This window comes from Eschscholzia californica, unplaced genomic scaffold (assembly GCF_041429995.1).
Source record: "Eschscholzia californica isolate CP2 unplaced genomic scaffold, dmEscCali1.0.p SCAF_2, whole genome shotgun sequence".
NCBI classification, from domain to species: Eukaryota; Viridiplantae; Streptophyta; class Magnoliopsida; order Ranunculales; family Papaveraceae; genus Eschscholzia; species Eschscholzia californica.
In genome coordinates this window covers 6,505,142-6,515,327 of record NW_028238309.1, presented here as the reverse complement: position 1 = coordinate 6,515,327, position 10,186 = coordinate 6,505,142, and the positions used below count along the sequence as shown (strand labels likewise).

Here is a 10,186-nt window from a genome sequence, read left to right as displayed (position 1 = left end):
ATTTAGGAATTTTTTGGGGCCACAACGAACTGCCGGACACAATTAGGGGCCAAAACGGCCAGTTGGTCACAAATCGGGGGCCAAAACGGAATTAACCCAAAAAAAAAAATCCATGGAACGTAACACAAAAACCTATTCTTTTAGAAGAACTCGATTGTTTGAGCAGAAGTAGCCGTTATAACCTATATTTAAAAAAGAAATAATCAGAGAAACCTTGTAACATAACAGGTACTTAACTAGTGGACTTAGATAAATTATTTGAGATGATTATGGAATCAAAAGTCAACTAATTCCATGCAATATGATTAAACCTCCAGGCACTAAAAGATTCTTTATGAGTCTTTAAATTAATCATAGAAAACTTTTATTTTTATTATTTTGCGAAAAACTCAATAATATATTATCTGTTCAACTGTTAAATATTTGAGCACATGTGTCCTCAATTTCTTAAGCTAACGAAATAGAATAAATTAAGTCAAATATTATTGTAACAAAATAAATATAATGGCCCAAATTCTTTCTTTTTGTTTGTCGATATCGAGAAAATACATAAGAAAAATAATGAACCTAGTTTTCCACCCGTTACCAGCTCATGATACTAAGAAATTCAAGTAGTCAGTATAGTTGAATTAAAATATATCAGAACGACTGAAATAAGTAAAAGAGAAATCAATCCAATTGAAACATATACTAGTTAAAGTTTCGATCGGAGTTAATTAATATATTGTAGGAGTCTGTGGGTGCTTCTAGCATCTACCATAAAAAACTACTAAAATCGACCATAGAAATAGAAGAATAGTGAAAAGGAAAAAGAAAGTTCAAGTATCATGTGTATTTTTGTGGTTTCACCAAGTAGTACGAAAAAGAACTTTTGAAAGTCACGGTTAGTAGGAGGAGCTTACTTGGATCATTAAATTTCCACGTCAGTCGGGCCTCTCTTATCTTTGACATTATCCACTACCAGGTACTAGGAAACACGCCCTATCCGCCCCAACCGCCACCACCACCACCCCCACCTAATTAAAACCCTATTCATACCTTCATTTATGGTTTGCTTCCCAAAACTAGGTTTCATATCTTTAATATCAGATAAACATAAGAGTCATTGGAAATATATTAAGTATACTTTAGCTAAAAGAAACCATCTATTCAACAAAAAGAGGAAATGTGACATAACAAACTAAAAAGCAACTTGATTTACCAAGATTTGCTAGTTTGCTTACATGTTGTGAATTGAAGGTAGTGTTATTATTTTTAAAAATATCATCTCTTACGGTCTACAGTATGATATCTTGTCGTTCTACAATATGTTTGTCGTTTTGTAATATGTATGTGATTTAAGAGTTTGTCTAGCACTGTCCATAAGAAAAGAATAATTCTAATGTTTTTTCTTTCACAAAATTGATTTGATTTATTATAATATATGACATAGATATATCAAATGACAAATAAGAGATTATGATAACATATCAATATATCATGACATTAATACATCAAGAGAAAACCTATGAACTACTTTAAAGTACAACAGAGAGACTATAAAGGCCATCAAAACAAATTTGTTGTAAAAGTTGTGAAAACTGAATATGGACGTGACAATTCGAGAAAGTAAACTACAATATGAAGACACGAACCAAAAAAAAGACACGAACCAACAACCTCTCAATATTCAGAGGAATAAAATTCGTAATTTATCTTCATATTGTGTCTTAATTGTGACTATATTTATTCTAGGCATAAATGAAGGAAAATTAAAATCGAATCGATTAATTTATAGTGACTAGGATCAAAAGAAAGAACCAAAATTAATTATTTTCTAAGTTGAAAGGTGATAAATAGATTGATGAGTGTATTGTTATTGAAGTGTTTGGGAAACAACCAGCAAAAGACAGCAGAGTTTGACAATGGATGATGATGATGATTATGAGGAAAATATGTAGTATTTAATTTTGAGATAAGAATGATGATGATATGCTTTCTTGCCCTACCCACTTTCTTTAATACTACTTCTTTTAAACAGCCAAATTTGAGCTTTTTAAACACCAACAGGCAGTCTTAGATTTAAATATAGCAAAAAACACTATTGATATTTACAATTTCACAACCGAAATTCTCGATCTCTCTAATCCAGCCCTTTATTTTGTTTCTAGATCTCAAAGCGCGTTATATTAGTAAACAAAGTCGTTGGATTAGAGAGATTATGTGAAAAAAGGTGTAAAATTGTGGTATTGATAAAATTATAGATAAATATAGTCAAACGTGTAGATGTGTGGACAAAGAAATGAAAACATGGAAGAAACACAAACCCCAAGTTTTCATTAAATTGAATTAAACAATATCCATATTTAATTTCTATTTTCTTATTAATTTATTAAAGAACCTTAAAAGGTCGTTGGTGTAACGTATTCAATTATGATTTTATTGTTGCGTAATCATGCATAAGTTCATAACAACCAATTGATGTATATAAATTAGAAGAAAAATACTCTGTAACAAGAAAAATCAGGCAGATTTTTAGCAGAAATCTTATATGGTTTATCGTAATCAAAGTTCACTTAATCAGAATCATCGAAAACACAAATCACGAAATTCACATAAGATTTTTGTTAAAAATCTGTCTGACTTTTCTTGTCCTGTACTATTTCTCAAACTAAAATTACTTGTGCGTATTGACTTATTTTCTTGAAGTGTAGTTTTTTTTTTTTAATGAAATGGTGTAGTTACTTCATATCTTTACAAAACTATGTTCATAGCCAACAGTTGGTAGCCCAAGTGGTTCCAAGGTGTTGACATAAACTCCAGAAAGCCCTGAAGGTCTCAGGTTCAAATCCCAGAGAAGGTGAAATCTTAGTTGGGCTTTAGGCCATTGTCTTGTCGGGCTAACGTTGATCGTAGTCGACTTCCAAAAAAAACTATGTTCATAGCATATGTTTAAAATGCATCCAGTTTGATAAATGTTGTGTGATACTTATATTGGGGACCCCTTCTTTTCGCTTAAGGCACTCCCCATTCCCAAAGCATTCCCATTCCCAAAGGATTCTCAAGTTGGGGTTTGATCACCTTTGTAAGTTCTAAAAGCAGACTCAAATTACTATGCCTCTTGTTCAAATCCAGCACCAAGCTTTAGGGTAATTCATACTAGCCCAGTGATCATGTAATTTGGTGTATATATTGTAGCTAAAAGGGCATTTTGATAATATACTTGCCTCAACACTAGTCATATTGTCTTTTAACTGAGACATAACCTGGACCCATTTGTCCATTTCCACATGGTATAAGGTTTTTCTTCGGCATAGGTCTACTACAGACCACCCAAACTTCTACTAACCAATCTATGTGTCAAACCTAACCAAGACCTAGGTCTACGAAACAAGGTCAAACCACGTACTGTGGAACTAGGCACTTCGCACAAGAAGTAATTCGGTTGATTATCTTTCTCTAGTCTTTCTGCACAACAAAATCATGGTACCTCGGTTCGTTTAAACCAAACGACAAAGACTCAAACGGCCCTCCATGGGCCCGACAAAGGAGAAGCGAACAAAGAAAACAAAAGAACCGAGTAGACATTATTTACCTCAAACCGCTACCACCATTAACTAAAGATGAGAACTTGAAACCAATTCAGCAACTCCACCACCACCACAAAAACTTGCACAAAGACAACCACATAAGAGTATCAGTCCATGACCACAACCTTTGGATTGAAATACTTGTGGATGAACTAAAAGCAACTATCTAAAATATATTCCGGCCCCTTTCAATTCTTATTCTTCAATCTCATCAATCGATCTACATTTTTTTTTTCCTTTTGTTATAACTTAATATTCATCTTCTTCAAGTAGTCACCATGCTAGAAGGCAAAGCAGTTATCAGTGAGACTGATATGTTGCAAACAACGCAACAAGATGCTCTCCACCTAGCTGAGAAGGCCCTTGACCTATTCGATATAACCGATTCCATTGACATAGCTTCCTACATAAAGAAGGTGATCTTCCAATTGGAAAAACAAAATCCTGCATAAAATATTCATATATGGACAAATTTTTTTATATTAGATAGTTGAGGTTTATGGTTTTAATGCAGGAGTTTGATAGGATATATGGGTCTGGGTGGCAATGCATTGTCGGGACGGATTTTGGTTCGTTTGTGACCCATTGCCATGGTTGTTTCATCCATTTCAGCATTGGTAATCTTGCAATTTTACTCTTTAGGGGTGTAGGTGGTTTAGAAGCTGCAAAGACAGAAGCTGCAAAGACAGATTGGTCAGCCACTGGCTTGGAGACTCTGGATGTTTGATTTTCTTCTCTTGTTATCTCATTTTGTCTATATTCTTTGTGTCAAGAAGTGGTTGTTGAAAGAAGTATTCAGAGTTTTGTGATCTTCGATTTGCATTTCTTTGCCTCTTTCGCTCCTTCTCTTGCATGACAGCGAAGAATTATTGATAACATGAGATCTCAGATTCACCTCAGTCATGACCAAAAATGAAAGAGAAAAAAATGCTGCGTTTGCTAGAAAAATGCTAGGAACAAGAAAAAAAACCATCACTTTGGTCAAGAAATCTTATGTGGTTTGCGATGATTCATGATTCCAATGATTCTGATCCACTAGACAGCGAATCACGGAACGCCAGTACACCACATAAGCTTTCCGCCCGAGTCTTTTTTGTTTTTCTTGTTCCTTATGTGTGCATATATTACTTATGAGAGATTAATTACCTAGTGAAGGATTATACTTGAATAGTGAGAACACAAGGAGCTTATATTGTGCTCCTATCAGCGGATCCATGAAGAAAAACCTCTTCCTTGTACCTAAATAACTTTTACATTGTTAGTCGACATCCAGAGTGAGCGCGCTCCCGAAGTTCCAAACTACTGCCGCATTCGTTAATGCCTATCAGAGACAGTTTTTCTAGGTTTTTCGCATACTGTCCTATGCACCTCAATGTCAAATCACTTAATGAACTCTGTACAGAAAGCCTCCTAAGGTTGGAGCAGGTCAAGACTATCACCAAAACTGCATCTTCCAAAAGCCCATCAGTTTGTGTTGAGGGACTGGGGACTGCTCTCTAGGCGAGAAATGATAAAATTGAGGCAGTTTCGAAGCAAAGTATTCACAACAGAAATTGTAATTTGCTAGGAGCAGTAGAGGAGATAATTGAGTTTGGGGAAGCAACAACAATTAACCCATTTTCAGTCAGCTCATTTTCTGAATTGTTAGGGTATACACGAAGCTCCTCGAGCAGGTGACAGTTTGAACCAACTACATCCAGCCCTTTATCGGTTAGGTTATATTATCTAAAACCTGCATCTACTATTGGACCTAAAGGACTAAAATTAAGGCAGACAACAAAATCTCCTGGAATATGTGTACTAGAAGATTATAGGGAAAAAATGAAAGTAAAAACAAGATCAGTATGGAAAGTAGATTTATAGTGGATGAGGCATGGCAGATTCTTTCACCATTCAAAAAGCCTAATCAGTTCTGTTTTGAGGAAAATATTGAAAGTCAAGTCTAAGAAAGTGAGATTAGAACAGACAGGATATAGTAGAGAGATGAAAGACGAATTCACTATGTGCGAAAATATCAATATGAAAATCCATTTATTTTGAAAATAAAAAATCTTTCACTAGCACAGTTTGAAGTTCGATCAATCGGAGTGGCTAGTAAAATCAGCTTACGTAACTGCGAAACCTTCAAGGACTTGTACCTTTCCACAAGATTTGTTAAAACGTCGAAATTGACTTTGTTATCCAGACTCGAAAAGTTAACCGGCAACTTCCCCCAATTTCAATTATTCCATTGCTCTCAAAAAAAAAATCCAGCTTGGTCAAGTTGCTGAAATGGTTATCTTATTCATTAACATCTCCGTCCGGAATATGTAAGTTTTTCTTGTTCCTTAACATCACTCAAAACAAATGGTTGATCGACGATAGTAGGGCTAAAAGGTTTGGATCATCAAGAAAATCAATACGCTCTCATTATCAACAACAAAATGTTGGTATAGCTTTTCTTAATAGAATTCCAAAACAATAAGGCTTAACAATTTTTGCAAATCTGCACATCTCATCTGTACTTGGAATGGATTTTTAAGACGAAAGCATCAGACTTTCGTCAAAAAAATGTCTTAGAAACAAGATCTCTCAATATCACTTTACCTGCACAAGAATCATGGCTACCGATGAGGGCAGACATGTTATAGAGATGGGCGTATCGATAAAAGTTTCTAGAGATTGAAGTAAATTGATCACAAAATAATGGTGTTCAGATAGATCATAGATGTCTAACAAAGCTCTAAACAGAAAATACATCTAAATTAACCTAATCAAATAAAATCCTCCATGATTGTTCATGGCCATAAGAACTGTAAATTCGGACATTGTATCTCTTCAAATGTTCTAAAATTACTGAATGTATTTCGAAAAGTGCTACTGACTCATTAGTTTACCTCGAGATTTGCCGCAGTGGGTCATTGTTTGAATTACCTCATAGAGTGAGAACGAAAGGTGGGGCGTCTTTTCTAGGCCCAGCAACAGAACGATAGATGTAAACCTTCTCGGCCGCTTGTACATCTTCGCTTTCTTCTTCATCCTTGATCACTTCTACATTCAGCTTTGGCATCTCTTTGGCAAGAAGCTTACACCCATTCATCGTTAAATTGCAGCCCGACATCCAAAGGGACCTCATTGATTCATACCTCTCCAGTCCCGATAACAATGCTGCATCTCCGAATGGGCAATCCCTAATCTCAAGCTTCCGCAGTTTGGGGCATCCCCTCATCAAACACTGCATTGATTTGTCCGAACTACCCACAAATGCCATGGATAAAAATTCTAGTTTTTTCGCATACTTACCTATATACTCAAACGCAAGATCCGTAAGTAGTCCTGAGACGGAGAGCCTCTCGAGATTCGTGCAAGTCTTGACTACTGAGCCAAATGCTTCATCCATCGGCTCATTAGTCGTGTAGTCGGGTTGGCAAGGGTTCATGATGCAGAGACGGAAGACGGTGAAATTCGGGCAATTTTTAACCACAGTAGCCACAGCCACATTTGTCATCTGCCTACAGAAGTATAAGACATAGTGAAGTTTAGGGCATCCTTTCGATACAGCAACAAAACCGGCTTCAGTTACGCCAACGTTTTCCCCAAGTACAACATCAGGATCAGAGGGATCTGCTGGGAATACACGAAGCTCCTCGAGCAATGGACAGTTGGAAGCAACAGCCTCTAAACCTTTGTCTTCTATAGTATCTAAAACCTATATCAATTTCCGACAGTAAGATAAGATTAGGTCCTTACCAAGTAAACAAATCGAATACTAGTAAAAGTACAAGTAGAAACGAAAAAAAAATCAACATATAATCAAGATACACTATTCAAGATAGACCCGATGTCATTTTATAAGTACTTGAAAAAGAAAATGCTTCTTACCCAGAGGCAACGAAGATTTGGACAATGTTTGAGAAGCTTATCTAGCTCTTCACTCTGAAGAGCAGCAATGCTCAAATTCAAGGAAGTAAGATTGGCACAAGCAGAATACAGTGCTGGTAGGAGATCAGAAGTTGCTTCCCACAAACCAGAAAGTTTGTCTAAATTCTTGCAATTCTTAAAAGCATTTTCTAGTTCAGCAAAGTATTCAGGAGTGACTTCTTCTGAGAACGATCCAGTTCCAAGCTCTTTCAATTGAGGAGCAAGCACAAGCAACTTCTGCAACTGTTCCACTGTGATATTCTTATTCACTTTTAAAACCTTAAAAGACTTGCATCTTTCGACGAGCTTCTCTAAATCTTCAAATTTGACTTCACTTTGAAGATTAGCGAAGTTCAAGACTTCCAACGAAGTGTAATTCTCCGGGAAACAACTCAACCAGTTACCCCCAAGATCGTCTATGCTATTTTCCTGTATGTCCAGCTCAGTCAAGTTTCTGAAAATCAATCCAAATTATAACCAGTGTTAGTCGTGTCACTGAGAGGTTGGGTTAGCTTTTTCTCAACGATAAGTTCGAAAATATTGAGTCAGCGAGTATCAACAAACAAGAGCTGATAAAGAAACAGAAACCAAAGTCAGATGGGTACGAAGTGATATTGTACTCTAAATGTAACCGGGTGCATAAAAACGAGGTTGCGAGATCTTTCAACATTCACCAACCTTATTACCTAAAATAGTACATACTCGCTACCAAAAGCTTTTTCGATATTTATAGCCAATACTGGTAATCTTAGGAACTAATTAATTTGTAATCCAAACTAAACTGAAACGAAAACTCATAGTCAAAGCAAAAACACTTAACTATACCTAGCAAAGAAGTATATATCGTACAAGTTATTCGAGACATTCACTCGATTCATGTTATATTCCAAATATTTAAGTCAAAACATAGTTTCTTCATACTTAAGGGAAAAACTCATATCATCTACTCATCTTAGAACTTCAAAACCCATTAAAAGTTTTAGATCTGTCTAATATAAACTTAAAACAACCACCTTCCTGATTTTCTTTCTGGTTCTTTGGATTATCATGACCGGAAAAGTAACCTTTAGATCATTTCCGGTGGACCCCAATAGTAGTGTATAACAATGATTAAGGGAATCTAATTAACCCTCAGTCTTTTAAAGCTTAAGCTTTCTTACCATAAGAAATTAGGAGATCTGTGTCTAAGAAAAACATGGCTACTAGTTAAATCTGACTGATTTCTGTTTTAATTAGTTTCTAGTTTCAATAATTAAAACCAACCCACAATCTGAAATCTATAAATCAAGATCACACTCAAATCAGCTAACAAAACAACTCATCAGAGTAAACAAATGGAATCAACAAAAAAAAAACCCATTTTAGTTTCAAAATAGATCTTGTATTAATGATTAGGGTTTGTGCTAAGGAAGGAGAAGAAGAAATCTTACCTACAGTAGGTGGTAATGGAAGCAATCCCTTCAGTACTAAAGCCATCACAGCTGACAAGTGAAATAGCTTTAAATTTGAGAAAAGAATGAGCAAGAAATTCCAAGCTTTCATCAGTAACAGTCATTCTCTTAAGCCATAGTTTCTCTAAATGAGGGTAAGCTGAAGCAAATACAACTAACCATGAATGAATATCAGATCCCCAGTTAGGAGGAACAAGATTGAAATCTGAAAACCTAGGTTTCCCTTTCAAAGTAACACTTCTAATATTAGGGAATCTCTTAACAACAATCTCAGGTGAAACAGAGTAACAATTTCCTATGAAAACACTTGTTCTACTTACTCTTTCAGCTTCATACCAACCTTTACAAACCAAAGAAACAGAGTTTCTATCTTTGTTTGATTGAACAAAATCAAGTATTCGTTTCAAGAACTCATCTGGAAAACCAGAACAAACCCTTTTCTCATCCATCTTTGAAACCATTAAAGGTTCAACCTTTACCTACAAAAACCTTCAAATCCTTTCAGCATTTGCTTCAAAGATCTCTCCTTTTTCTTCTTATTATCTCAGAACCCACTTCAAACAGTAAAAATGTTAGAGAGAGAAGGTTTAATAGAGAGAGGGATACTGAAAAGGTAACATATCATTGTCTTCTCATCTACCTTTTCAGAAATGGCAGATGACCCATATAGAAAAAAGAAAAAATAACAGGGGATAATTTCTTCTGTGCCCCCCTATTTTTTACCAGTTTCTTTTCAGCTCTCTATATTTTAGTAAATTCAAGTTTGACCCTTTTAGTTAGACTTCTCTTGTAAATACTTAGCTCCCTTTCTCTATTCTCTGTATGATTCTATCATCTTTCTTTCTTTCTCATTTACTTGTCATCTACCTGATAGGGGTGGGAATCGGGCGGGTATGGGCACCCGCGGGTAATTCTAAGTTGGGCTCGGGCGGGTCGGGTAAGTTTCTCCTTTGCCCACTCCGGTTCTCGGGCGGATTCGGGCGGGCTTTTCCGAAATCTCCTCTGATCAAAGCCCGCCCAAGCCCACTAAAGCATCGGGCAAGTCGGGCTTCGGGCAAATCGGGCATCGGATTTATTTATCTGATATTTTTCTACCAGATCAGGAAACTCTAGAAATTTGATATTGTTCAAATAAGCTTCTCTAAACAAATTAATACCAAATCTTTACAAAACTTATAAATCAAGAATGAAAGAAATACTCAGATTCCGTAACATAAGAAATCAACAACTGATATAGATCTATATATGCAAACATGAGACTTGGTT

General features: G+C 35.8%; 2 protein-coding genes across 2 annotated transcripts; one reads left to right on the top strand and one right to left on the bottom strand.

Moving 5' to 3' along the window:
* Nucleotides 1–3,755: 3,755 nt before the first annotated feature.
* On the top strand, nucleotides 3,756–4,378 carry LOC147555710 (uncharacterized). Its single transcript, XM_086663378.1, has 2 exons — nucleotides 3,756–3,985; nucleotides 4,084–4,378. Exons 1-2 carry the CDS (start codon nucleotides 3,848–3,850, stop codon nucleotides 4,294–4,296), a joined length of 351 nt encoding a protein of 116 aa, XP_086519504.1. The 5' UTR covers nucleotides 3,756–3,847; the 3' UTR covers nucleotides 4,297–4,378.
* Nucleotides 4,379–6,240: 1,862 nt separating this feature from the next.
* On the bottom strand, nucleotides 6,241–9,727 carry LOC147555709 (protein TRANSPORT INHIBITOR RESPONSE 1-like). The gene is made up of 3 exons (XM_086663377.1): nucleotides 8,900–9,727; nucleotides 7,431–7,923; nucleotides 6,241–7,257 (listed from the first exon to the last, which is right to left on the bottom strand). Exons 1-3 carry the CDS (start codon nucleotides 9,379–9,381, stop codon nucleotides 6,484–6,486), a joined length of 1,749 nt encoding a protein of 582 aa, XP_086519503.1. The 5' UTR covers nucleotides 9,382–9,727; the 3' UTR covers nucleotides 6,241–6,483.
* Nucleotides 9,728–10,186: the final 459 nt, after the last annotated feature.

Coding starts and splice junctions, on each gene's coding strand:
- LOC147555710 (XM_086663378.1), top strand. CDS start 3,848: ATGCTAGAAGGCAAAGCAGTTATCAGTGAGACTGATATGTTGCAAACA. Junction 3,986..4,083: donor TAGCTTCCTACATAAAGAAG/GTGATCTTCCAA, acceptor GTTTTAATGCAG/GAGTTTGATAGGATATATGG.
- LOC147555709 (XM_086663377.1), bottom strand. CDS start 9,381: ATGGTTTCAAAGATGGATGAGAAAAGGGTTTGTTCTGGTTTTCCAGAT. Junction 7,924..8,899: donor TCCATTACCACCTACTGTAG/GTAAGATTTCTT, acceptor ATTGATTTTCAG/AAACTTGACTGAGCTGGACA. Junction 7,258..7,430: donor CAAATCTTCGTTGCCTCTGG/GTAAGAAGCATT, acceptor AAATTGATATAG/GTTTTAGATACTATAGAAGA.